General features: G+C 42.2%; 1 protein-coding gene across 3 annotated transcripts in view; it reads left to right on the top strand.

Moving 5' to 3' along the window:
- Positions 1-25,354, top strand: part of CACNA2D3 (calcium voltage-gated channel auxiliary subunit alpha2delta 3) — a 1,089,122-nt gene that overhangs the window by 448,995 nt on the left and 614,773 nt on the right. For all 3 annotated transcript variants that reach the window (XM_060203105.1, XM_060203104.1, XM_060203106.1), the window contains exon 6: positions 20,217-20,348. In XM_060203105.1, coding sequence (XP_060059088.1) covers positions 20,217-20,348 — 132 coding nt within the window. The remainder of the gene's footprint in view (positions 1-20,216; positions 20,349-25,354) is intronic.

Below are 25,354 nucleotides of genomic sequence, written 5' to 3'. Positions count from 1 at the left end.
CTGAGGAAGATGAGTTCTAGAATTGGGGCAGCTTAGAGAGCTCCTACTCATGACCACAGAATGTAAGCTCAGATTTACAGGGATGCAGAGGTCAAATAAGTTCCAAAGCTGAATATGGGCCCCAGATCAGATCAGATTGATGGGGTTTATAGTCAACAATACTGATATACCTTTTCCATATTTGGGAGCTACTCTCTTCCCTGATCCAGCTTTCTGGTTCTTTTTCTAGCCATGACATCATTTCCCCAGACAATAACTAGAATCCACCTGCATATCAGATTTCAGGATCAGGGAAAGAAAATAAAACTATTATAGCCACAGGCCCTTTGGAATATAACTAAAATATGCCTACTAGCTTATCTACAAAATGGAGAACCCCTCCCCGACTCTTCATCTGCACTACTCCAGCCTTTAGGTTCCTGACTTGTCAACAACTTGTTTGGCTTTATATGTTAACTCTCTTTTCAGCCACCAGGTTCCAGATGCTAGCATGATGCCGACCATACTTCCCTGGACAGACAACCCCACCAATGTGTCCTGGAGCTCTGATTTCCCAGAACCTTGCCCCACTAGGTAAAGAGAGAGGCAGGCTGGGAGTATGGATCGACCAGTCAACACCCATGTTCAGCTGGCAGCAATTACAGAAGCCAGACCTTCCACCTTCTGCACCCCACAATGACCATACTCCCATAGGGATAAAGAAAAGAAAAGCTATCAGGGTAGAGGGTAGGATACAGAGTTCTGGTGGTAGGAATTGTGTGAAGTTGTACCCCTCTTATCCTATGGTTTTGTTAATGTTTGCTTTTTATAAATAAATTTTAAAAAACTTGTATGTTCAACAAGGTCTTCCTGCCCTGTCCTTTCAAAATTTCTTTATTCTATTTCCCCTTGGCTATTTGTAATTTAGATCTCTGGGTAGATCATTCCATTTGAAGAAGGATTATTCTTTTCAAAGGAGCTGAAAAGCAAATCAAGGCACAAGATGACTCAGTTGCTAGAGTTGGTCTCATTCTGATCCCCAAACCTAGGTTAAAACATTAAATAGACACCATTTCTTTTCTCATACTACTTATTCCAGGTGTAAAACTAAGGTTATCTCAGAGGACGACAAAAGAGTCTGGTCCAGACTGGGAATTGTGACTATACTTCTTACATCACAATCCTATTCTTTCTCACCTACAAATCAGTTTTCCAAGCTGGCACCCACAGTTACAGCTCTTAAATGTAGCACATAATACATACTCATCTTCTGGATTGTTCCCTGTCCTAGACTTCTCTTAAAAGCTGTGCTCAAGACTGCAGGGTTCTTTCTTCAATGATGAAGAAGAGACAGATGATTGTTTCCTGTTTCTGTTGTCAAGAAGAAGCAAGAAAATCTGTTCTTGGCCTTTGGAGTATCATCAAAAAATAGCATTATCACACTTGGCTCCATCTTCCTTTTGGAAGGTCAATAATCTACTTATTCCCCAGCTGTGATTTCTCGGCCCTCTGTACTACTGGCTATGGCTCTGCTCTCCTGTTTCCTTCCAGAAATGTCTGCTGTCTCTGCCTCCCTGCTCCATCCAGCATGCAGCTCTCTATCTTCACACTGGCAGTATCCTGACAGCTTCTTAATTGCTACACGCATTTGTACAGTTCTGTGGCAATTATATTTCAGACCCTGTCAGGGCACCTGCTAGCCTCAGGGCTGTGTTTATATTAAATATCAATAAAAAACTGATAGCATCAGCACAGATTTCAGGCTCACAAAATCATATTTTACCCAGAGACAGGCCCATCCAGAAGAAGGCAGGGAGGATGGTTACATTTCTTTCTCTCTTCTGTGAAAGTGAACTGTGAGGCTCTCTGGCTGAACATCACTGATGGGTTCTGACTATATGGTGACAGTTGTGTTCTGTGACAGGTATCCTTTACTGTCTGTGACTTGTCACATCAGCTTTTCCCTTGTGTCTTTTGTGAGGCTCTCTCTGGATCATCAGACAAGGCTTCAAATGGCCTAGGTGTTGAAGTGGTTGTAAACTGAATGGAAGAGAGTTTATCTGGCTGGCAAAAAAGGCACACATGGATATTGCTCTGCTTTGCCATGCATGTGACTCAGTTTGAGCCTAGACCCTACCACATTTGAAGGAAACTTAAGTGTTTTCTCTGTCTATATCAAAAACAAAAGCAAGCAAACAAACAAAAACTGAGTTTATCTGGCTTAATTTTGATAGTATTTTGGGGACAGAGAGGGAAGGATATGCCACCCCCTTCAAGCCTATTTATTACAGTCTAATTTGATTGATGCTACCTTAGGGAGACTTGCCCCAAGAACATGCTCACAAGCATGTTCTTCCCCTGCTCTTACTAATCACAACTAAAATTTAACATGCAATTAAAAAATTTCTGAGTTTTCCACTTGCCACACAGGACTGTATGCTGTTTTGGTTAAAGACTATGTTTTGCTTACACTTTATCCCAGAATCCTAGCACAGAATCTACAACACAGTAGGCATTAAACAGGTTCTGAATGCTCTCAGGGATACAGGGATATTAGGAAATATGGCATGAATTATACCCTGTAAATAATTGTGCAAAGGTAGTAGTTATAGCTATAGTAAGGAAAACAGAGGAATCTCAGGGAGACTGAGAAGACCTTGGTGTGTCTTGGGAACTAGAAGGCTGAATGAGTTTGAAAAGGGACCTGGGGCCAGGATGGAGCATCATGGAATACCAGGCAGTAAGTGGATTATAGTTTTGCATAGTGAGTTTGTGGAGACCAATGATACTTGCAAGGGGACAGCCTGAGCATAGTATTCAGCATGAATGCTAGCACCATGTTGAGATCCTGCAAGCCCCAGGGGGAGTCTAGCAAGGCTGACTTAGGTCAAATGCTTTTCAGAAAAGGACAAATTGGTTCATCCCATTTCTAAATCTATGTAAGATGATTTCTATTCCCTGTAAAGCTGGGGGAGAAGTCTAAGCTCCTCTCCTCGTGGAGGCAAAGGAACCCTCCTACAACGCTGGTGGGAATGTAAATTGGTTCAATTCTGGAAAACGAAGCAGGCTCTGGCTCTTCAGCTTCCTTTTAGAGACCCCCAAAGAGACTCAGTTAGTAGGGAAAGATTACATATCAAAGGAGGTACTTAAGCTCTAGAATTCAGGCTTATCTACAATTTATCAAAGGCCAGTTTTGAATCAGTAACTCCTCTAGTGTGCTCTAGCCAAGAGTTGAGACTCTGCAAGTATTGGAGGTCCTACAGCAGAGAATCTGAGGGGGGCACACCAAGGAGACTCTCGGAGAGGGACTTTTTTCCTTCTATAGATTATTAATTTTATTAGGGGATTAATGGTTTACAGTAATTAAAATGGTTGGTACATGTGTTTTTTTATGGTTTAAAGTAAATACACTTGTTGGTACATGTGCAAAATTTCTCAGTGTTTTGCAGAACACTCTTATTCCATAGCTTAGGACCTCTTCCACCATCATGCACCAGGACCCAGTACTCCCCTCTTCCCAGAATCCTTTACTTTGGTGCAATACACCAGAGCTAGTTCAAATTCTTCTCTGTCCCCTTTCTGTTGTTGTTTCTCAGCTTCTGCCCATGAGTAAGATCAACCCATATTCACTTCTTTCTTTCTGGCTTATCTCATTTGACATGATACCTTCAGGCTCCATCGAAGATGAAGTGAAGAAGGTAAAATCATCATTCTTAACAGCTAAGTAGTATTCCATTGTTTATATGTACCACAACTTTCTTAGCCAATCCTCTGTTTTCGGATACCTACGTTGCTTCCAGGTTTTGGCTATTTATTATAAATTGTGCTACTATGAAGATAGATATACATGCACCCTTTTGGGTCAGTGTGTGGTTGGTTCCTTAGATATATCTCTTGGAGAGGAATTGCTGAAGTCTAAGTTAAGTACATTTCTAGAGAATTGAACCAATTTACATTCCCACCAGCAGTGTAGGAGGGTTCCTTTGCCTCCATGAGGAGAGGAGCTTAGACTCCTCCCCCAGTCTATGAGTATCAGAGCAAAAATACCAATTAGGATCCAGAGAAAGCTAGATTGATTCATACCTGTAGGGATCACATACTTCATTGCATCTGTTGACTGCTGAAGTGGACAGCAGACTCTGAGTCACCTGTTACCTGATGTCTAGATTACACCTCCTTCCCTGACTCCCTACTGTTGTCTGGTAGGCTGTGAATAGAGTTTAGGGTCTTTATTCAAGTCCTCTTCCAGCTGCTAGTCTGAATGAGAAACTTAGTTCATCCTCACTTTGTGAAAAGGAATGCAATAGGTCAATGGGCTTCAGTGCTCTATGGAACAGCTTACTCCTCTGTAACAGGAGGCTAGAAAAAGTAGTCTCTGACTGACTGCCTGATATAGTTCTCACACTATACTCAGCATATTGCAAATGTCTTAGAAGAGGCAGTCTCTGCTGCTTTTATCACCATCATTTCTTTTTTTCTTTTTCTTTCCCCCTTTCTTTATTTTTATTTTATTTATTTGTTTATTTACCTCCGGGGTTATTGCTGGGGCTCAATGCCTGCACTAGAAATCCACTGCTCCTAGAGGCTATTTTTTTATATTTTGTTGCCTTGTTATTATTATTGTTTTTATTGCTATTGTTATTGTTGGATAGGACAGAGAGAAATTGAGACAGGACGGAAAGACAGAAGGGGAGAGAAAGACAGACACCTGCAGAACTGCTTCACCACTTATGAAACGACCCCCCTGCAGATGGGGAGCCAGGGACTTGAACCGGGATGCTTCGCCAGTTCATGCCTTGGCAACATATGCACTTAAACCTCTGTGCTACTGCCCATCCCCCATCTCTTTTTTATTTTCTCATCTTTTTTTATTGCCACTAGGGTTATCACTCAGTACCTGTATGATAACTCCACCACTCCAGATGGCCTTTTATTTTTACCTTTTATTCCTATCTATTTTACTTTCTAGGACAAAGAAAAATTGAAAGAGAGAGAGGGAGAGAGAGAGAGAGAGAGAACTGCACCACTGCTTCCACTTGTGAAGCTTTCCCTTCCTGCAAGTGGAGACAAGGGTGCTTCTTCTTCTAGCATTTGCCCTTCTTCCGTAGCCAGTCAACAGCGTCAGGTTGAAAGCTCTCAGGAGCTGCTTGTTGCTGGCTTTGAAAGTGACTGGGATCCATGTGGATTCAGTCGGCTAGGAAGGATCGTCAGTTTCCCCAATGAATGGGTACTCACGGGATGCACCACGAGAAGGTCGATCCAAGGCATCCCACAGGGGTGCTGGGCTAGAGAGAGAGATGAGGAACTTGTGTCAGCATGATAATACAATTCTTTATTGATGCGAACACCCCAGAGTCAGGAGTGAGCACAGCAGGTTTAGGCCACGTGGAGCTAACAAAATGGCTGCCTCCCACTTTGCATGCCAGCCCTTCTTCATGACTTCTCCAGGCTGGGACACGGAAGAGAAAAGAGAGTGAAACTGGAACAGCAGTGGGCTTTATAGGTTAAAAACTGGAAGTGGCAAGTTGGAAACGGAAATGGTTAGGAAAGGGGTGGAGAGAGGCAAAAGGCATGCTTGTAAGGTGGAAGCATCTTAGCAACTGTTATGATGGTTTTAACTGAATTAGCAAGAACATGAGGGGATAATGTGGTGGGAATCTTTCAGAAAAAACAGTAATTAAAAAAAAAAATTAAAAAAAAGAAAAAAAAAAAAAAAAAAAAAAAAAAAAAGAAAAAACAGTAATTATGTGAATAGACCACAGTGTCAGCAATGGAGCATGGAGAAGAGCAGGGGGGGCTGGCTTTAAGGCCCGACATCTCCCCCTTTCTTTTTTCTTTTTAGATAATGGCCATTTATCAGGAATGTGGGGTGTTTTGTGAGGCAGGGAGTCTACTGTGCATCGTTGCTCAACTTCTCAGTAGAGAGAGAGACTAACAGGATTGACACAGTCCTCAGGTTCAAGCCCTGCCAAGCTCAACTACATTCTCACAATTTCCTGACATCTCCCTCTATCCAATATCCATATTTAAATGGGTCAGTATCTGTAAAAGACTCCATATCTGACAGAGCAATAGTAGTAGGGGTGAACAGAAACCTGCTGGGAAGAAACATGAATGATATCATGTAGGCGTTTTCAAAAAGAAATGGAACAAGACAGCGAGGGATAAGTAAGAGTAGCAAGGGACGGCATGAGACTGAAGAGAGGCCTGGTAGGCAGGGAGGGGTTGCCTGGTGGGCAGAAAGGGGGCGCTGCCCGATAAGTGGAGGAGTGGAGGCCTGATAGGTCGAGGGATGAGAGGGGTGATCTGGTGTTGCAGAGTCCCGAGACAGCTGGTTGCAAAGTCTATGGACTGCTAAACTCAGTCCACAAGAAGTCCAGCAGTGTAATGGGAGTGCCCAAAGGTATACCAGCAAGTCCGATAGAAGATCAGTCCAATGCCAATGACCAGGGAAAGAAATGCCAGGGGATGAAACGCTGCACATCTATCTCAATGGGGGAGGTCAGCCACCTGAATTTTACTTCTCTATAGTGAGTGAGCTGGAACTGCCAAAATGTGACTGGTGAAGCAGAAGCAGGAAGGGCAGACAGCAATGGGTGAGAGAAAGGCAGTAAGAAAGTTCTGTTCTTGGAGTCTATGAACCAGGTTCTTCAGATTGTGTCAGGTCACATCATGGGTTTCAGGGGGTGTACTGTAGTTGTGCCATGTAGTGGGTGATGTCAGAGTGTGCAGGGGTCCAGATGATTTTCTGGGCGTTCCTGTGAAAGAAACATAAACAAATCTGCTTCCTGTGGTTAGCAGGGCATCTGGTTTGAATTTTTATAGATCTTAAAAGAGGTTTAATGTATTTGGTGCATTAACTAACTGAATATTGGGGGATGTATCCCCATTTTTTCTTTACTTAATTGGGCCTAGGTGTTTGGCGGGCCTTCTCAATAACTGTTTGTCTTTAGGGGTTGTAAGGGATGTCTGTGGCATGGGTGATGTTATAAAGGAAAAAAAGGTCTTTAAATTGTTGGCTGACAAAGGCAGGCCTATAGTGGCAAAACGAGATACACCAGTTAAGTGTAGAAAAATATGTGAATGTTGTTGTTAATTTACATAAGTTGTATGTGGGGGAACTTCTTATATAGTCTAATATCTTACCATATGAGCAGATGCTTCTTCATGTGATGTCTTTGACATAGTTGTAATCAATTACTTGTGAAGAAAAAAAACTTTTAACAAGTTAGAAGTTTACTATAATTGTTAACTCAATGATTATAATTGGTTTAGTTATCTTTGTAATTTTGTTTAAAGTTCATCTTATGTGACCTCGTGTAGCAGTCTCCATACAGCAGAATTTTCAGACCAAATTTAGGTAAAATATATTGATTTTTAGCTATTTTTTACTTTGGACTTTAAATAAACTCAGGTTACTTAGAGAGTTAACACATGTTAGTGACAAAATGTTTTTTTTTTTTTTGCACATTTACAATGTCAGATTGATGCCAGATTTGTTGTGGATTAGTTTCCACAAAATTAGTTTACAGGGCATTTTGGGGGGCCCTCCAAAAATGTTCTGTGTAGAGAATTTGTATTTTAACTTTGGAGATAATGAATCGTCACGTTGCATAGACTTTTACCTTAAATACTCAGTTACTTTAGCAAATTAATTTTACCTTGCCTGGTAAGAATGGGTGCTTCAAAGTTACACTTTTAACCGTTAAGTTAGTGTTTACCAAACTTGAAACACACACATAAACTTGTAGTTTATAACACACAAGAGGAGAAAAACTTTTGTTACAAAGACATATCATTTCAAACACAAATTTAGATCTGCACTATCTTAGTAGAACCATCTCTACTCACACAGCTTAAGACTAAATGTTTCACATTTATACCAAGACATAAAAACAATCAAAAGAGGAAAAAACAAATTTTTTGGACTGTTTCTGTACGTCTCCAGAAAACATAGCTGCATCCAGAATTTTTATATATAGTCAATTAAGTTTTAGAGTACTCTGAACAAAATGGCTGATACAAAAAATTTTGGCCATTCAACTCACTTAAAAATATTTGTTTAGTCATTCAACTCACTTACTCACAAAACACACTGGCCAGTCATAGCATAAGATATTCAGAGAAGAGGGGCAGGAAAGAGGGCTTTATGAACCAGATTTTTCAGATCCTGCCATGTTGTATTATGGGTCCTGGGGTGCGTCCTGCAGCCAGTCCTCTTGCAGTGCTTCTTGTTCCTCAGGGATAGCAGTGACATAATGCAGGTATTGTATTGCCAGACATGGCAGGCAGGAAGCCAGACAGGTTTTGAGTAAATCTACAGAAACACTCATGCAAAACCCCTCCCCATGGTCAATAGGGGGGGAAGCCCTTTCCAGATTTTATCAAGTGGGTCTTTCCATTTGATCTTAATAGCTGGGAGGGTGGATGGTGTTTGCCAATGAAGAATAATAGGAGGTTGGTTCGAGTTTTTGTAAATATTAAAGAGATTCAATGTAGTTAAGGCTTTTGCCAGCTGGATATTGGGGGGTATATTGCCCCTTTTTCTTTATTTAATTGAGCCTTAAGGGTTTGATGGGCCCTGTCGACAATGCCTTGTCCCTGTGGATTATAGGGAATGCCTATATGAGTATAAGTAATGTTCCAGAGGGAACAAAAGTCTTTAAATTGTTTGCTAGTAAAATCAGGGACATTGTCCATTTTAAGTTGAAGAGGTACCCCCATTACAACAAAACAGGAGAGCATATAGCTTAAATTGTTTGCTAATAAAATCAGGGACATTGTCCATTTTAAGTTGAAGAGGTACCCCCATTACAACAAAACAGGAGAGCATATAGCTTATAAGCTTCTTTGAGCTTTCTCCCATCTGAGCTGTAGCCGACATAAACTTAGAGAAGGTATCAGTTGAGACAAACACATATGTTTGTTTGCAAAGTTGGGTAAGTGGGTCACATCAGTTTTCCAAAGAGCATTGGCTTTTAAGCCCTGGGGGTTAACCCCAAAAGTTTGAACAGCAGATGTCTTGATTAGACCTGCACAGGAGGAGCATGTAGCGAGAATAAGTTTCAACTCTGCCAGAGGAATATCAGGAAATCGAGCTTGAAGGCCTTTAAGATTAACATGGGTTAAGGAATGAAAGTCAGCAGGATTAGAGACAGGCTAGGAGAATTCCTGTGGAGGCGAGGCAGTTAGCTGCATCATTCCCTTTGGACAGGGGACCAGGAAGAGGGCTGTGGGAAGGAAGGTGTTGAACATACAGTGGTTGAGTTCGATAACAGAGCATATAGGCAATTTGAATTAAGAGAAGAGTAAGTGGGTTGTCATCAATTATCACATAAGAACGAGCAAGCCATGGAAGTAAGTTAACAGTATACACACTGTCAGAAAAAAGGTTGAAGAGTTCTTCTACACCTTTTAATGCAAGGAAAACAGCATAAAGTTCTTTGTACTGAGGGGAATTATCAGGAAGCTCAGTAAAGAGAGATTTGGGACATTGTTTATCTGGATAATATATAAGGGCAGCAGCTCCCTTCTTTCCACCATCAGTAAAAATTGTGGGAGCAGAGGGGATGGGATCTTGAGAGAAAATTTTAGGTACTAGTAGAGGCAAAAGAGGTAAAGAAGCTGTCAACTTATTATAAGGAAAATGATTATCTAATTGTCCTGGAAAACCCATTAAACTTACGGCAAAATGGTAATGGTGGCGTATGAGCCACTCTGTATCTATGAAAAGAAAAAGCAAGAATAATTGAATCTTGTTTACTTCCTAAGACCTGAATTGATCTGTTTCTTCCTTGGTGAATCATAGATGCTAAGGTATCAATCTCAGTAAGAAGTCTTGGAGCGCCCCCTACTGCCGTATGAAGCCTTTAGAGAACACCATGACTCTGGTATATAGCCCCCACCACGGTAGGGGAGGAGTTAAAGATCAAAAGATTTATGGGAGAGGAGGGTTAGAACCTAATGAGGTGCACATCCTGGAGAGCCTGATTAACCCTTTCCAGTTCCAAGGAGGCTTCAGGGCTTAACGTACACTTAGAGGAGGGCTGTTTGTTTCCTTTTAACAGATCAAACAGTGGTTGGAGGCAACTAGTGGGGGCATAAAGATACTGCCTAAGCCTGTTTAAATTTCCAAGAAAACTTTGTGAAGAAGCAATAGTGAGATTAGAAGGAAAAGTAACAGGTTTTAAAGAACAAATATGCGTTAGAGAAATCTCTGAGCCTAAGAAAGATATTGGAGGAATTAGCTGTACCTTCTCAGGAGCTACATTAAGGCTGTTTTTCTTTAAGGCTGGGATAAGAAAATCACGTAGGGCAGAGAGATCTGCATCTAATTTTCCCCATATTAAGATGGCATCCATATAATGAAAAACCTCAAGGTCCTTATGAATATATGGGAAAAGGGCAGATTTAGCAGCCTCTCGCAAATAGTAGGATTATTGGCCATCCGCTGGGGCAGTACCACCCATTCATATCTATGGCAGGGCTGGTGTTATTTATAGAAGTAACAGAGAAGGCAAAATCTTTACAGTGTTGTGGGTGCAAGGGTATAGAGAAAAAACAATCCTGTGTATCGATAGCTATGATTAGAATTCCCGTGAGAATTGCAGAAAAAAGAGGCAAACCCCTTTGGTTTTATTAACCACACAGAGATCTTGGAAGAGGCGCCATTTTCCTGAACACCTTTTAATCACCGAGACAGGAGTATTCCATGGGTTCCAGGAATGGCGAATGTGTCCCAAGGAGAACTGCTCTTGGACAAGCTCTTTTAAAATTTCTATCTTCTCCGTTGGCAAAGGCCACTGCTCCACCCAGACAGGCTCCTTAGAAAGCCGATCCAATTGGGGAGTTCTGTTACAAACAGTGGAAGTTAGTATTGGGGGTGCTGGTCAGATCTAGAAGTCTCATGGGAGTTAGTATGATGCCCTGTAGAGACGTCTGAGGATATTACGAAATCAAGAGATTCCAGCAAGTCTCTGCCCAATAAATTGGTGCTAATATGAGCTATCAAAGGACAAAAAGCATCTGGTATTCCATTCCAGGTCTTCCCACACAAGCGAATCTTGTGTGAGGAAATCTTGTGTCAATTCTCCAACGCCATGTAGACGTGGTCCTGGAAGGAGTTCCCAACTCTGTGGAACCTCTGCTTGCCTTAAAATTGTCTTATCTGCTCCAGTATCAATCAAACACTTAAAAGGAATTTTACCAATCCTTAATATCATAGTAGGGTGACCCCTTTCTAAAACAGAGGTAGTCCACAAAATCTCAGGCTCTGAATCCACACTGTTTGCTTGCTCCAGTCGGCTATTTTTATGCTGGGAGTTCCCACACGCCACGCACTCCTCCTCCCACTCATCCTCTGCTATTGTTACATGGCATGATGGGTGGGGCGACAGGTTGGGTCCCGGGCTGGGCTCTTGTTTATGGAAAAAAGGCTTAGCGCTGAGCGGGTGATCCGCTTGACTCCCTCTTGAAGGCAGGTTTGACGTATGCCCTGTGCCTAGTTTAAAATCCCTGTTTAAATCTAAACTCTGCAGGGGTGTGCCATTTTTATGGCACTTAGACCAACAGCCTTTCCTCGAATGAAAATCTTTCTGCCATCTAGGACAAGGTATTCGGGGTCTCTGGTTCCCTGACTGGAAATGGGCTCGTGGTTTATTTTCTGAACATTGGTTACACCTATTCCCTTGGCGACTGCACTGAAAGCAAGCCCCTTTCGCTTACCTAGGGCAGTCTGGGTATTCGTTTTTAAGACTGAGGCATGCCTGACAGTAGTCAGGAAGCATGCCATCTAGAACTCAGGAGAAACTGGGCATCAGGATCACAAATCTTTCTCTCCAAACCTGATTTTACCCTGGTAATGAATTTAGCTAGGGTTTCATCAGTTTCTTGACTAAAGGACAGAATGGAGGCTGAGGCCACTCCAGTGGGGGGTGTTAACCTCTCCCATGCTTGTAATGTGTAGAGGCGTACCTGATCAAAATAACTGGTGGAAACTTGGCCTCTGCCTGTTGAATTCTGGTTCCCAAATTACACATTCCTAACAGAGCCTCAAAATCCCACTCGGGCTGATTCTGGCTATTTCTCTGGGATTGCTGTAAATATTTATCTCTAAAAATGCTTCCCATTGAAGGAAGAGTGGGCCTGGGAGCATAGCACGAGCTATGTTCCCTCCAGTCTTGGAGGGTATTAAGGTTCTGGAGAAGTCCTTGTAAGTTAGATCTGGTCCATGGAACATGGACTCCATCCTCCTTAATTACCTGACGAATTTCCTTAAGATCTGTGGAGGAATATGGGTACCATTCCCGAGGTCTCTGTCTATTAGGGGTAATGTTTACTGGGAATGTGTGGACTTGCTCTGGAGGAAAAGCTCCATATCAAAGCTGGCAAAGGTATTCTGTGTCCGATAGTGGTGTAGTGGTGGGGGGTGGAGATGAGATAGGAGAAGCTGCAGAAGCGACAGTGACAGCCAGAGACATGTCTGCTGAAACGGCACCCTCTGGGTGAAATGCAGAGGGCTTAGGCTGGGTCAGGATCGGGGCAGGCTTTGCTTTCTCTAGAAAGCATATGTGGTGCTGGATAAGCAGAATGACCTGTTCCCTTAAATCTTGTATCGCAGTCTCAAGATCCCTTAGCCTTTTGGGAGGGGACCCTGCATATCTCCTAAAAGCTGTGACAGTGGTCAAGAGGATCCAAGGTGCAGCCCAGAGAAAAATGTCCCAGAGTTATAAAAACTGTCCCATGATAAAAGAGAAGAGGGTTTGGGAAACCTCTTCATAAAGAGGAAGGTCGCCCATGGTGGAGGGGGTCTCAGAAAAATAAGAAGAGGGAGAAAAGGAACTGCAGTGCCTTCGTTAAACATGAGGCTGCAGAAAGCCAACCGGTGTATACTTATCTGGGGGTTGGGTAGGTTAGGTCCCTTATTGGTGTGCCAAAATGCCAGGCTAGCTTCACTGGAGAGAGAGATGAGGAACTTGTGGCGGCATGGTAATACCGTTCTTTATTGATGCAGACACCCCAGATTCAGGAATGAGCACAGTAGGTTTAGGCCACGTGGAGCTAGCAAAATGGCTGCCTCCCACTTTGCACGCCAGCCCTTCTCCATGTCTTCTCCAGGTCGGGACATGGAAGAGAAAAGAGAGTGAATCTGGAACAGCAGTGGGCTTTATAGGGTAAAAACTGAAAGTGGCAAGTTGGAAACAGAAATGGCTAGGAAAGGGGGTGGAGAGAGGCAAAAGGCATGCTGGTAAGGTGGAAGTATCCTTAGCAACTTACAATTGTTTTAACTGAATTAACAAGAGCCTGAGGGGATAATGTGGTGGGGATCTTTCAGGCAAAACAATGATTATGTAAATAGACCATAGTGTCAGCAGTGGAGCATGGAACCGAGCAAGGGGGCTAGCTTTAAGGCCCAACACTGGGGTTTGAACCCAGGTCCTTGTACATGGCAATGTGCGCGCTCTATTGGTGTACCACCACCCAGTTCCATAGTCATCATTCTTTTGATTTCCATCATATCATTTTTTTTCTAATTATCTCTAAAGCATTTATGCATGATTGATTCCAGGAGAAGGAGGAGTGGTAATTAAGGAGGAATGTAAGTTCCATCCTCTAAAACTGGGGGAAAAATGTTGAAGGAGAAGCACTATTTCAAATGGATATATTGAAGGCAACACTCACAATTGTAGTCTTGGTGTCATCTCTCACTGGAGAGCTGACCCTGAGATTGAATCATATTGCCCACAGAGGTGCTGGGCTGAAACTCCCTCTAGGATCTTCCAAAGTGGTCAGTATGACAGCCACTCATCTTGCTGTCCAATTCCACCCAGGGTGGTTCAGCATTGGGCCCTAAGCATTCCTGATCTGTCTGGGCCCAGGGCTGCCAGAAATTGGCCCCAGCTTTATGAAAACAACCTGCCTCTAATATCTGGCCCATCATTAAGTTTAGAGGAAGGATACATGTTTGGCAAATAAACCCATTTTCTAATTCAACACACATTAAGGGCTATTTTCCAATACATATAAGTACTTGATAATTAACATCAAAACTACTCATTATTTAATCTGTGATCTATTTAGAGTGAATGAGAGAGATGGCATTTACTTGCTGAAATGGGAGACACGTAAACCATCCCCAAGCTTTGCTCTTGAATCTGCTCCAACATGCAGTGCTGAAGAAAATTCCTGCCTGGGCTCAGACCCTTCAGCTCTCCCTGAGACTGCTGTCACTGTGAATCAGAAGACATCCACCTTCAGAGATCTCCTATAACAAACCCAAGAGTCTTCCTCTGACTTGCTCAAGGCAGGAAATATGTTCATTACAAGTATCAGCTTCCAAGAATGCAGTTGAACATGATTCCTGCCCCTTCTTTCCAATCAGAGATTTTTTTTTTTTGGAATAGCAGGAGTTTGCAATTTTTAATTATCCTACAATTGTTCATGTACATTGAGACTTTTCTAAAGATGGACACATGTTTTGTGTTCTTAAATGACAGGTTTAAATTAATACAGTGCTTCTAATTCACTGGAGAATAATTCATGCTAAAAAGAATTGAGTGGATATCATGTGACTTGAGGTTTGGAGAGAGGATGCTCAAGCACTGGAAACATCCTTGATGATTCTAGTTGCTTAGAGCAGAGAGAGAGGCCTCACCTGGGAAGTTACCTGTTTAGTCATGCACTTGACCCAGACTTGATCCTGGCCTCCACCTCATGGGACGCATCTTCAGTGCTGTGGTATCTTTTCCTCTCTTCCTCTGTCTGTCTGTCTGTTCATCCATCCATCCATCTATCTATTAACATATCTGTAAAAGTCAGCTTGGTGGAAAGTCCTGGCAGACAAAACAAATAAATCAACAAACACATCCTAATTGTTTTAGGGTGTGGCATGACTATACTAGGGTGTACTCACTATAGATTTCAGGAGAAAAGAAATCTGATTCTGGAACCAAGAATAGAAGTATGATGGGACTTGGCATTGTGTCAGGAGAAGAGTGTATCTCTTAGAAAATTTGTATTTGGGAGGCCGGATGGTAGTGCATCTGGTTGAGTGCACATGTTACAATGTGCAAGGACCCAGGTTTAAGTCCCTGGTCCCCACCTTCAGGGGGAAAACTTTGCAAGTGGTGAAGCAGGGCTGCAGGTATCCTTCTGTCTCTGTCTCTCCTTCTCTATCACCCCCTTCCCTCTTGATTTCTCGCTGTATCTATCTAATAAATAAATAAACATAATATAAAAAATTTAAGAATGTGTTTTTGGCTCATCTACTGAATTCTCATTGGATTTGGGGTGAAAGGTCTGTCCACCTCTTTTGCCCCATCTCCTCCTTGCTTCCCCAAAACAAGGGTTTCTTCTTAGCTCAGGAGTTATGAATGTATGTCTGTCTATAAGGTACTTACTGGCATGATTGATTTTTTCACCCAAACTCTCTCAGCATTCTATTTCTTTAGAGAGCATCTTCTTGCTCAAACTCATTCTCCTTTCTCCTTCCCATTAGATCTCAGGTATACTGATCCTGTCAATTTCCTTTGTCATATCCATTTCTGTTTAGAATTATTCACTGTCCATTGTTGTTCCTTCAGAGACTGGAATGCCCACTTCCTTGTGTGTCTGATTCATTGCTGGATGCCTAATTCAGTAGGCCCTTAGTACATATTTGTTAAATAACTGAAAGCATCCTATCTCTTTCTCTCTGTGTCTGTCTGTCTCTCTCTCTCTCTTTGCCACCAGGGTTATCAATGGGGCTCAGTGCCGCATGATGAATCCACTGTTCCCAGCAACCATTTTTCTTTCCTTTTTCTTTTTAATAGAGACAGAGAGAAATTGAGAGGTGAAGGGGAGTGCGAGAGAAGTATTTTAGACACCTGCAGTCTTTCTTCACAGCTCATGAAGCTTCCCCAGCAGGTGGGGACCAGGCCTTGAACCCAGGTCATTGTGCATGGTAATTTGTGTGTTCTACTGGGTGCACAACCACCTGACCCTGCAATGACATTCTTAAGACTGTTGACCCTGGAAATTTGAAGAAGGGGAGAAGAGAATTAAGGAAAACCTCACCAAAGACCAGTGACATCTCCACCCAGAATTCTAGAGCCTTCCTGCTGCTGAGCTTTTGCACTGGTCTCAGCTGTTTAAAGGAAGAGTCACAGTCATCCTCCCTTTACAGATGAAGACACGGCACACAGGGAATTTGAATCATAAATCCAGAGCCATTAGCTAAGCACTGCCAAGTGAGGGCTCAGACATGGGGCACTGAGGCCTGAATTCCAGACTGGTACACTGCACTGTTGGGGTGATACCTGAGAGAATGTAGTAGCACTTGGATGCTTTTCTTGGACTTTGTGTTTTTGTTTATTTATTTGCCAGTGAATGAAGTCAGTGACCAATAATATTTGATGGAACCAGTTCCTGTTCTGAATGTATCACATCCATTCATTTGCTGGATGTGTGAGCAGGGGGAGTGTTCACAGAGATCATTAGACATTTGTAAGAACAGGAGATCTCTACATAGCAGAGGACAAAGCCAAGGGCATGACACAAATGAGAACAGTGATTTGGTTGGAAATAAATAAAAGAAGGATGCTGCGAACATGATTTCTTTTTCCCTTTGCTCAATTATATGATAGATTACAAAGACAGAGTAGGGAATTGTGAAGTGCCTTTGGGATGCAAATTTGGGACTTTGACTCTCTGAACATCTGCTAGTTGTCTGTATTACTAAAAGCTGAACAGCTTATGAATTAGTGACTGATATCAGAGGTAATGGAATCTCTCAGAAAGTAGGACAAGTAGCGAATGGATTTGCTATTCCAAGATTTTGTACTGAATATCATGCATGGCAAGTGGATGTGGGATGGTCAGGAATGCTGGGGGAAATAACTGTGGCCCATGATTTTCACTTTGTTGTGCAGAGAAAATTGGGCATTTGACATATACACTATACACCAAGCTGAACTGTTTTAATCCAGCTTAGTACAGGAGGTAGAATTCGTGTGTTGAGGTCAGGTGACATGATCAACTCATGAAATTATAATGCAGCAAAGTCTGAATTATTGTCATAGGTGCTGGGATAGCCTGAGGGTGCTTCTTCCTGAGCAAGTGCTCTCTGGGTTGGAGAGAACTCGACTGGAGCTAACTTAGGCTGCTGCGTGGGACAGGAATCAGGAACTGTTGCCATGCTAGCATCACAGGATAGAGACTCTGGGACTCTCGGAGCCAGAAGGCAATTCCATGTGTGTTTAATCAGAAGTGCAGCAGTATTTATTCTTGCCAAGTAGGGTGGAAACAGGATGTGACATAGAGAGGGTGGAGCGAAAAGACAGTGGTGGAAAACAGGGTGTGGTGTAGAGAGGGGGCAGAGCAAAAAGAGCGTTCGAACCAGTGGGATTAAACCAGTGCCCTGCAGGCAGGGCAGTTCTTAGGTAACAGTGGCTATGTAAATAGACCACAGCGTTAAGCAGGGGGGAGCTGGCATACTGCCCAACAATAGGAAGGAAAAAGGGGAGAACTTTAAACATCTTTCACAGGGTAAAAAATAAATCTGTAATTACTAAGCTCAGATTAGAAAAAATATTTAAAATTATGTAATGTAGGCATATTGGATAAGATAAATAACAGAATATTAACACTTCACTGGGTTGAACAAAGACCCACCAAATACGTATTTAATTTATTTTTAAATTTTATTTATTTTGTTTTACTGAAAGATAGAGAAGAGCGATCAGAGCACTGTTCAACTCTGGTTTATGGTGATACTGGGGAATGAACTTGAATGCATAATTTCTAACTTCCAGAATAACTTGTAGGTCACTGAGCATTGTAACATGTGTGCTCAACTAGGTATACCACCACTGAGCCTCCATCCAGAAAAGCCTTCTGTTAACCTGGAAGAAACCACACTAAGAAAAAAAAAAAGATTCATCTCACTAGAAATTGACTCTGACACATGCTGAGACAGTGAGCTAGTGAATTGGAATTTTTGCTTCTAGATTTGGGAGCTTTTTATATGATACTGGCATAATTAAAGCCATTGATGGGAGAAGCAGGAGCCGAGAATTTTTCAGTCATTATTTGTTTGCATCACTGTGGATTAATTAAATGGCTCTTGGAGCAGGGACTGAGTCATAGTAATTGTCAAGGTTGGACAGGAACACTAAAGACCACTGTTTTTCCAAGATTGTGTAGATAAAGGTTTTCTCAATAATGCTTTGTGGTAAAGTCATTTTCACTGTCTCACACTCTAATGTGATTTTTTAGACATTATTAGAGTTAAAACATTAACCCTTGAGGAAAGAGCCAGATCCTAATCACCCATAGAGATAGGGAAAGCTGCCCCAAAGACAATGCAACTATTGGGTTGTCAGAAAAGTCATGGTGAATTTTTAAAATGTTTTTCCATACAAAAATGCACTATGACTTTTCCAACAATCCAGTATATGTCTGCTGGGGGGCATTTTGTGAATATTGGCTTGATCCTTTTAGGCTGAGCATCATGAGAACAGTCAGCTGTGGAGAAGGACTAGGGTACTCAGTGCCAATTTACCTAGTTTATATGAACATTTCTAGCATCTCTTTGCTCATTGTCTTACTATATATGTAACTTGAGGCCTGAAACTGTGCTTGTCTCCCTATCTGTATTGAGGAATCTTTGGAATAAAATGTCATGGAGGAAGTTCTGTGACTTGTAGTCCAGCAGAGAATTCCAGTGAAGATGCAGGACTCCAGGTCAGGAGAGTAACCTCATTGATGGATTTGTGAATGCCTCCACCATTTTTCCTTTCCTATTGATTTGTTCAACAGTCCTTTGAGGTGGACATTATCATCTTCATCACAGAACAGAGGCTTTGCTAATTACTGTATTGTACAGTTTCTATTTGTGCAATTTGAGGATAGTGTCAGGGTAGAAAGTCGTCATCTGGATTTTTCAGAGGCTAGACAAATAAACAAACATGAAGCAGATAGACAAGAAAAACAGTACAGAAAAATATATTAGTAGCACATGTTACCTCCTACACACATGGGTCCAGAAATTCTGAGTAACTCATCACATAGTTTTAGATATCATCCTTTTAATGACTTAGCTGATTTGGAGAACATTGGGATATATATATATTCACACACTAAAGGACTCAACAGAGTGTTGTCCTACTCTTCTTGATAATTAGTAACATGTCATTATATCTGTAACTCCCATCACATGGAGAGTTGATGCCCCCTCTTGGTATGCTGTGTTTTTATGTCATCATTTGGAAACAGGGTTTTCAGAGGTTCTAAGAAACAGTGGACATTAACAGAATACCCTTGGTGATCTGCCAGCTAATGTGTGAGAAATATTCCTTCACTCTCTGCCTTTGTCTTTGCCCTGATTTTTCATCTGTGAACAAAGTGTAAGGAGTTCTCTTAGAACTGACAGGGGGTGAGAAACAGAGTTTTACTCATGGGATCACAGGGAAAAAGAAGAGATGGGTTGTCTGGAACCTGGAGACTGTTTATTCTATTGCTCCATTCATCCATCTAGCCAACCACCAGCCATTTCTTCCTCCAATGAATTTTTGAAGTTTCTGCCATTTGCTGCGCAAGGAATACAACAGAAAGCCAAAGTAAGATGTCTCCTGTCCATGTGGAGTCCATAATCTGCATAACTAATGAAATATAGCAACTTAGATATGTAATTATAAGTTGCTTTTATTCATTCATTCATTTGTTCATTCATTCATAATTAACTGCTCAGCTCTGGCTTCTAGTGGTGCTTGGGACTGAACCTGGGGCCTTGAGTCTTGGGTATGAAAATCTGTTGCATAAGTTTCTTTGCTGCCTTCCTGGGCCACTACCACTCCTCTCTTTTAAATCTAACTTCTAAGTTAGAGGTGCAGAGAATTGAAACAGGACTATGGTAACTAAAGTGGCTTCAGTGAGATGGCATTCTACTCTGTTAAAAAAGCTGAGTGCTGACTCAGGAGGGAGGGATATAGAAACTGATGCTGAGAGTTCTCTTTGCTTTCTCAGGACTCTGAAGTTAAAGGAAAGAAAGGTGAGTTTCTGGAAAGGAGTTCTCACAAGGAGCTTGGAAATCTGGGAAGCCAGTATCTATTGAATACCCCTCAGATATGCACTTTGGGAACCAGAACTTTTTCCAAATCTTTCTGCAGGATAGGTCTTTTGCTGCTGAACACTAACTACATGAGATGTCACTGAGTTGTCTTATATTGATCTGTGACATTCCTCTTCTCTCTCTTTTTCAGACCCAGCAATTGTCAACGGGGTCTATTGGTCCGAATCCCTGAACAAAGTTTTTGTAGATAACTTTGACCGAGACCCATCTCTCATATGGCAGTACTTCGGAAGTGCAAAGGGCTTTTTCAGACAGTATCCAGGTGAGTATCTCTGCCTTGAGAATTCCGAGTCAGATTGATGATTCTGTAATGTTTTCTTTCAAAACTCAGTGTTTAAAGTTTAATTTTCTTGCTCTTCTAGGAAAATTAAGGGTCATGTTCAAGTCTGTTAAATCTATTGTCAGCATGTAGGTTGGGGATAATAATGCAGTCTTTGTAGGGTGGGGATAGGCACACTGGTATACCAGGTTGAGCATACATGCTGCCATGCACAAGGACCCAAGTTCAAGCCTCTAGTCCCTACTTGCAAGGGAGAAGCTTCATGAGTGGTAAAGCAGTGCTGCAGGTGCCTCTCTCTTCCTCTGTATCTCACAACTTCTCTCTCAATTTATCTCTGTCCTATCAAGTAAAAAATTAATTAAAAATGTCGTCTTTGCATGAACATGAAGCTCTGGGATCTGGATGTATCTTTGACCTCTTTCTCACTAGAGCAATTCATAGGATGGCTTTGAAAGTGGAGAATCAATCTGAAATATACCATGTTGAATCTTTCTAGAAAAGTCTTTTCTCTGGTTACTATTACTCCTACCACACTTATCACTAATGGTTATTGTTACTATGGGGAAAGAAAACCTGCTCTAATCTAAAAGAGTGAAAAATCTAACTGAAAAGGTATAACAAATTCATCTCCTGAGTCCAGAGATGCCTCTCTTTGGAGGAAGAGGTTAGCATTGCCAACAAATGACTAATACCATGGGCTTAGGGGCAACCAACTGCCCCAGAAATGTGTACATTGTGCTGCCAGAGTTTGTCCTCCTGCTTTGGGAACAGGTGTTCTGTTGTTAAGGTTCAGGGGCGCCAGCAGGCAAATATGTTGGTATTCTTCGTGTTGGTTTGGCCCCCTTCCCCCTACCTCTGAGAGATTTGGTTTGGCCCCTGCTAGTTTCACGGGGCCTGCTTGTCCCCGCCCCAAGGAACCCCTACAGAGTTCCAGAGTTTTGTTTCATAAGTAAGTGAATTGCAGCTGTCAAGTTCTCTACAGAAAAGCAGAATTCCGATGGCTGACATTCCCCATTGAGACAGACGTACAATTCTTCGGTGGACATCTGCTTTGGCCTCGCATTTCTATCGGACTCACTGGTACAACTCTTGGACACTTTGCACAAAACTAGCAGCTTCCCTGTATGCTGCTGGGTTTCTCAAAGACTGACTGCAGCCAGTTGCCTTGTGACTCTAGGCCATATCCCCGCCCCCATGCTAGGTAATGCCCACAGAGAAAAAAAATGCCGTCGAGGCAAAAGCCCCCAGAGGCAGCAAAGGTTCTTTAGCCGATAAAGCTTTGCCCACAGAGGCAAAAACGCCCCCCTCAGTCCGTCCCTTGGCAGCACACTGGTCCTTATTGCCCACTTAAATGTTTCTCCATGTTTGTGCCAGTTTCTTTTTTGAAAATACCTGTATGATATAGGTTTCTGTTCACCCCGCACCCCTGATACTGTGGTCATTTAGTTAAAAAGAAAAGGGGGAATATGTTGGTATTCTTCGTGTTGGTTTGGCCCCCTTCCCCCTACCTCTGAGAGATTTGGTTTGGCCCCTGCTAGTTTTGCGGGGCCCGCTTGTCTCCACCCCAAGGAACCCCTACAAAGTTCCAGAGTTCTTGGCACAGCCGCGTGAGGAGAAGGAGGCAGGAGAGATCTGTGTGGTGATTAGTTTGGGTTAGTTTATGAATCATTGTTCGTGAATAAAGAAATACAGCTTCCCGGCCCAGCCGTATGTCTTCAAGTCTCTGTCTCTGTCTACCGCTGCGAAGCTAGCCCGGCCTGCTGGCGCCCCTGAACCTTAACGACAGTGTTCCTTCTGGGGTCTTCTGGGCCTCTGCTTTGCAACAGGAATTCAATTCTGCCTAGGTTTGAATTTTAATTAAAATGGGAAGTTTTAATTTTGCTTACACGTTGTGAAAACAGGACTCGAGGCTGCAATCGTGCAGTTCTCACAGCTGTGGAAATTAACAAGCTCAACCTAAAAGACAGAAAAGGCGCCCAGCATAATCTTGCAGCAATTAAGGGAAGTCTTTTATGTTTTCATTAAGTAAGAGTAGGCACCTGATGTCTCACCGCTCTGAGGCACAGAGACCACCAGCCTCTGCCACCAGGAGCTGTTTTCCCTATACACAGCATCTGTCCCCCAAGAATTGACTGGCTGTTCTCTGCTTCACCTTATTTCTTCTTGGCACTCATAGAGATTTTCACAATAAGCACCCCATTAAAGACAACATTATAATAAATAGTGGTCTGTGACATTCCAGCTTTGCCAAATTGCAATCTGCTTTGCGACACTCAACAGTGAGTTGCTGTAGTGCAGATGCTGCTGGAAATAGAGTGCAGTAGGGGGCTGAGCCATTGAGGGAGCCACGGGGATATTCCATGGAGGGAGGGAAGGCCAGGAGAAGCCTCAGATCATCTGTTGTTTCTGTCAGCAAGAAATCCTCCAAATTTGGTCAGGAGGACATTTGAAAAGAAAGGTATACAGGACCAGTGAAATAGCTCACTTGGATAATGTACTGCTTTGCCATGTGCAGACTCAGGTTCAAGAAGCACAGCTTTGTGATTGAGTGCTGTGGTTGTATTCACTCATTCTCTTCCTCCTCCTCCTCCTCCTCCTCCTCCTCCTCGTCCTCGTCCTCCTCCTCCTTCTTAAGGTGACCATGGTCTTTTTCTTTTTTATTTTCTTTTATTATTATTATTAGTCAGATATCAAGAGGGAAGGGCATGATAGATAGGGAGAGAGAAACAAAGACACCTGTAGCACTGCTTCACTACTCACAAAGCTTTCCCCTGCAGGTGGGGATTGGGGGCTTGAACTGAGGTCCTTGCACACTGTGATATGTGCACTCAGCCAGCCCCATCTTATTAAATATTTTTTCTCTGCCTCTGTCTAAACTAAAAAGAGAACACACACACACACACACACACACACACACACACACACACACACACACACGTGCACCAGTCATTTCAGGCTACCATGTTTTAAATTATTATTATTTTTGCCTCCAGGGTTATCACTGGGACTCGGTGCCTACACTACAAATCCACTGCTCCTGGAGGCCATTTTTTCATTTTGTTGCCCTTGTTATTATTATTGCTGTTGTCACTGCTGTTGTTGTTGGGTAGGACAGAGAGAAACGGAGAGAGGAGGGGAAGACAGAGAGGGGGAGAGAAAGACACCTGCAGACCTGCTTCGCTGCCTGTGGAGCAATTCCCCTGCAGGTGGGAAGCTGGGGGCTCGAACCAGGATCCTTAATGCCAGTCCTTGCACTTCATTCCATGTGTGCTTAACCAGCTGCACTACCGCATGGCCCCAACACAATGCATTCTTAAGTACTGTCAATAATAACATTTTAAAGTTCCAATAGTAAGAAGTGGAAGTATATAAAGCAGACCTTTACATATCATAGTTCTGCCAACTAAGCCATCAGGATCAAGATGCCAGTAGACTCTTTTCTAGTTGGAGACCCTCTTTCTGTGTCCTCACAAATCCAGGTGTCCCTTCCTCTTTATCACAAAAACACCAGTTCTATCCTCAGGACCCTCCCTTATACCCCTCTCTAAACTCTGTCTCCTCACCTCAAAATACCATCTTTAAGAGTGCTATCCAGAGTTTCATCATAAGAATGTGAGCAGGGCACAGACATCCTTTGGTTGTCTCATGAGAACATTTTCAATAAATAGGACCGTGGAAAACCTTAGTTTATAGTCTCCATTGGCAATTCTCCTTATACCCTTATCTAGCATGGTATCTGATTTCTCAAGAGATTGTTAATGGAGGTGGTAACTGGGCCACCAGATTTATATATGTATATATATTTTTGGAAGGTATACCCAACATTTCATACGACAATTTAAAAACCAAATGTGACTATAACTCAACTCATATTAATACTCATTTTTGACATGTATATTAAATCTAAAGTCATACTGGAAGATACATATTTATGGATGAAACTTTTAAAATTATTTTGCACAGAGAACTGGTCTGAAATATTCAGTTAAGAATAAATTGACGTTTGCTATTTCTTTATTTTCCTTCTTTATTCCTACATTAAAATTGAGGCCTATTTATTTTCTTTTAAATATTTTAATTTATTTCCTTTGGTGAAGACACCAATATAGTATGATGGAAGGGAGAGAAGGAGAGAGAAAGAGAGAAACCTGTAGCACTACATCACAGGGGTGTGTGTGAGTGAGTGTGTGTGGGGGGATATGCCAGAGCATTGCTAAGCTCTAGTTTATGCAGTATTGGGTCTCCATGCAAACAAATCTTGTACTGTGAAACCCACTGAGCTCTATCTCCTTTGCCCATTTTGCTTTCATATTGGGAAGACAAATCTCATGTTTCAATAGGATAGTTGATAGGTTATGCTACTGTTAGATGTCATTGGCAGTTCCAGGAAAGTGCTATGAAAATGACTTTGCACTAAAGAAAAAGGCGAAGCAATAGCCAAGATACTCTTTGTTCAGGTAGAGATTTCAAGGACAGACTGGAACCAAATGGAGATTAAATTCCAAGGATAAAAAAAGATACTTGGGTTTCTTATTGTTCTTTTTATTACATCCCTGCTTACATCTGTTGGGTAGTCTTAAACCTCTGCCAGAGAACTGTTTTGGCAGTGTGTGGCTTGACCTTCTGACAATGTTATATCAAGCTCTGGTGGAAATACTGTTTATTTCCATATGCTAAAGGAGATCTTATAGTTAGTGTCTGAGGTGAAATTAATTTCCCCCTCGTAATAGTTAATCATGCCTTTGGGAAAGAAACCATAGGATAGAAGCATTGTGTGAGGTATTTTATGGTCACTTTTTTTTTTTGTTTTTTTACACCAGAGCACTGATCAGCTCTGGTTTATGGTGGTGCAGGTGATTGAACCTGGGACTTTGGAGCCTCAGGCATGAGAGTCTCTTTGCATAACCATTATGCTATCTACCCCTGCCCCTATGGTCACTTTTTATCTTTTTACTCTGGGGCATGATTTAACTGCTCTCAGTCCACTT

This window comes from Erinaceus europaeus, chromosome 12 (assembly GCF_950295315.1).
Source record: "Erinaceus europaeus chromosome 12, mEriEur2.1, whole genome shotgun sequence".
NCBI classification, from domain to species: Eukaryota; Metazoa; Chordata; class Mammalia; order Eulipotyphla; family Erinaceidae; genus Erinaceus; species Erinaceus europaeus.
Note: the sequence above shows the minus strand (reverse complement) of the source record. Positions and strands in the feature narration are given on the sequence as shown.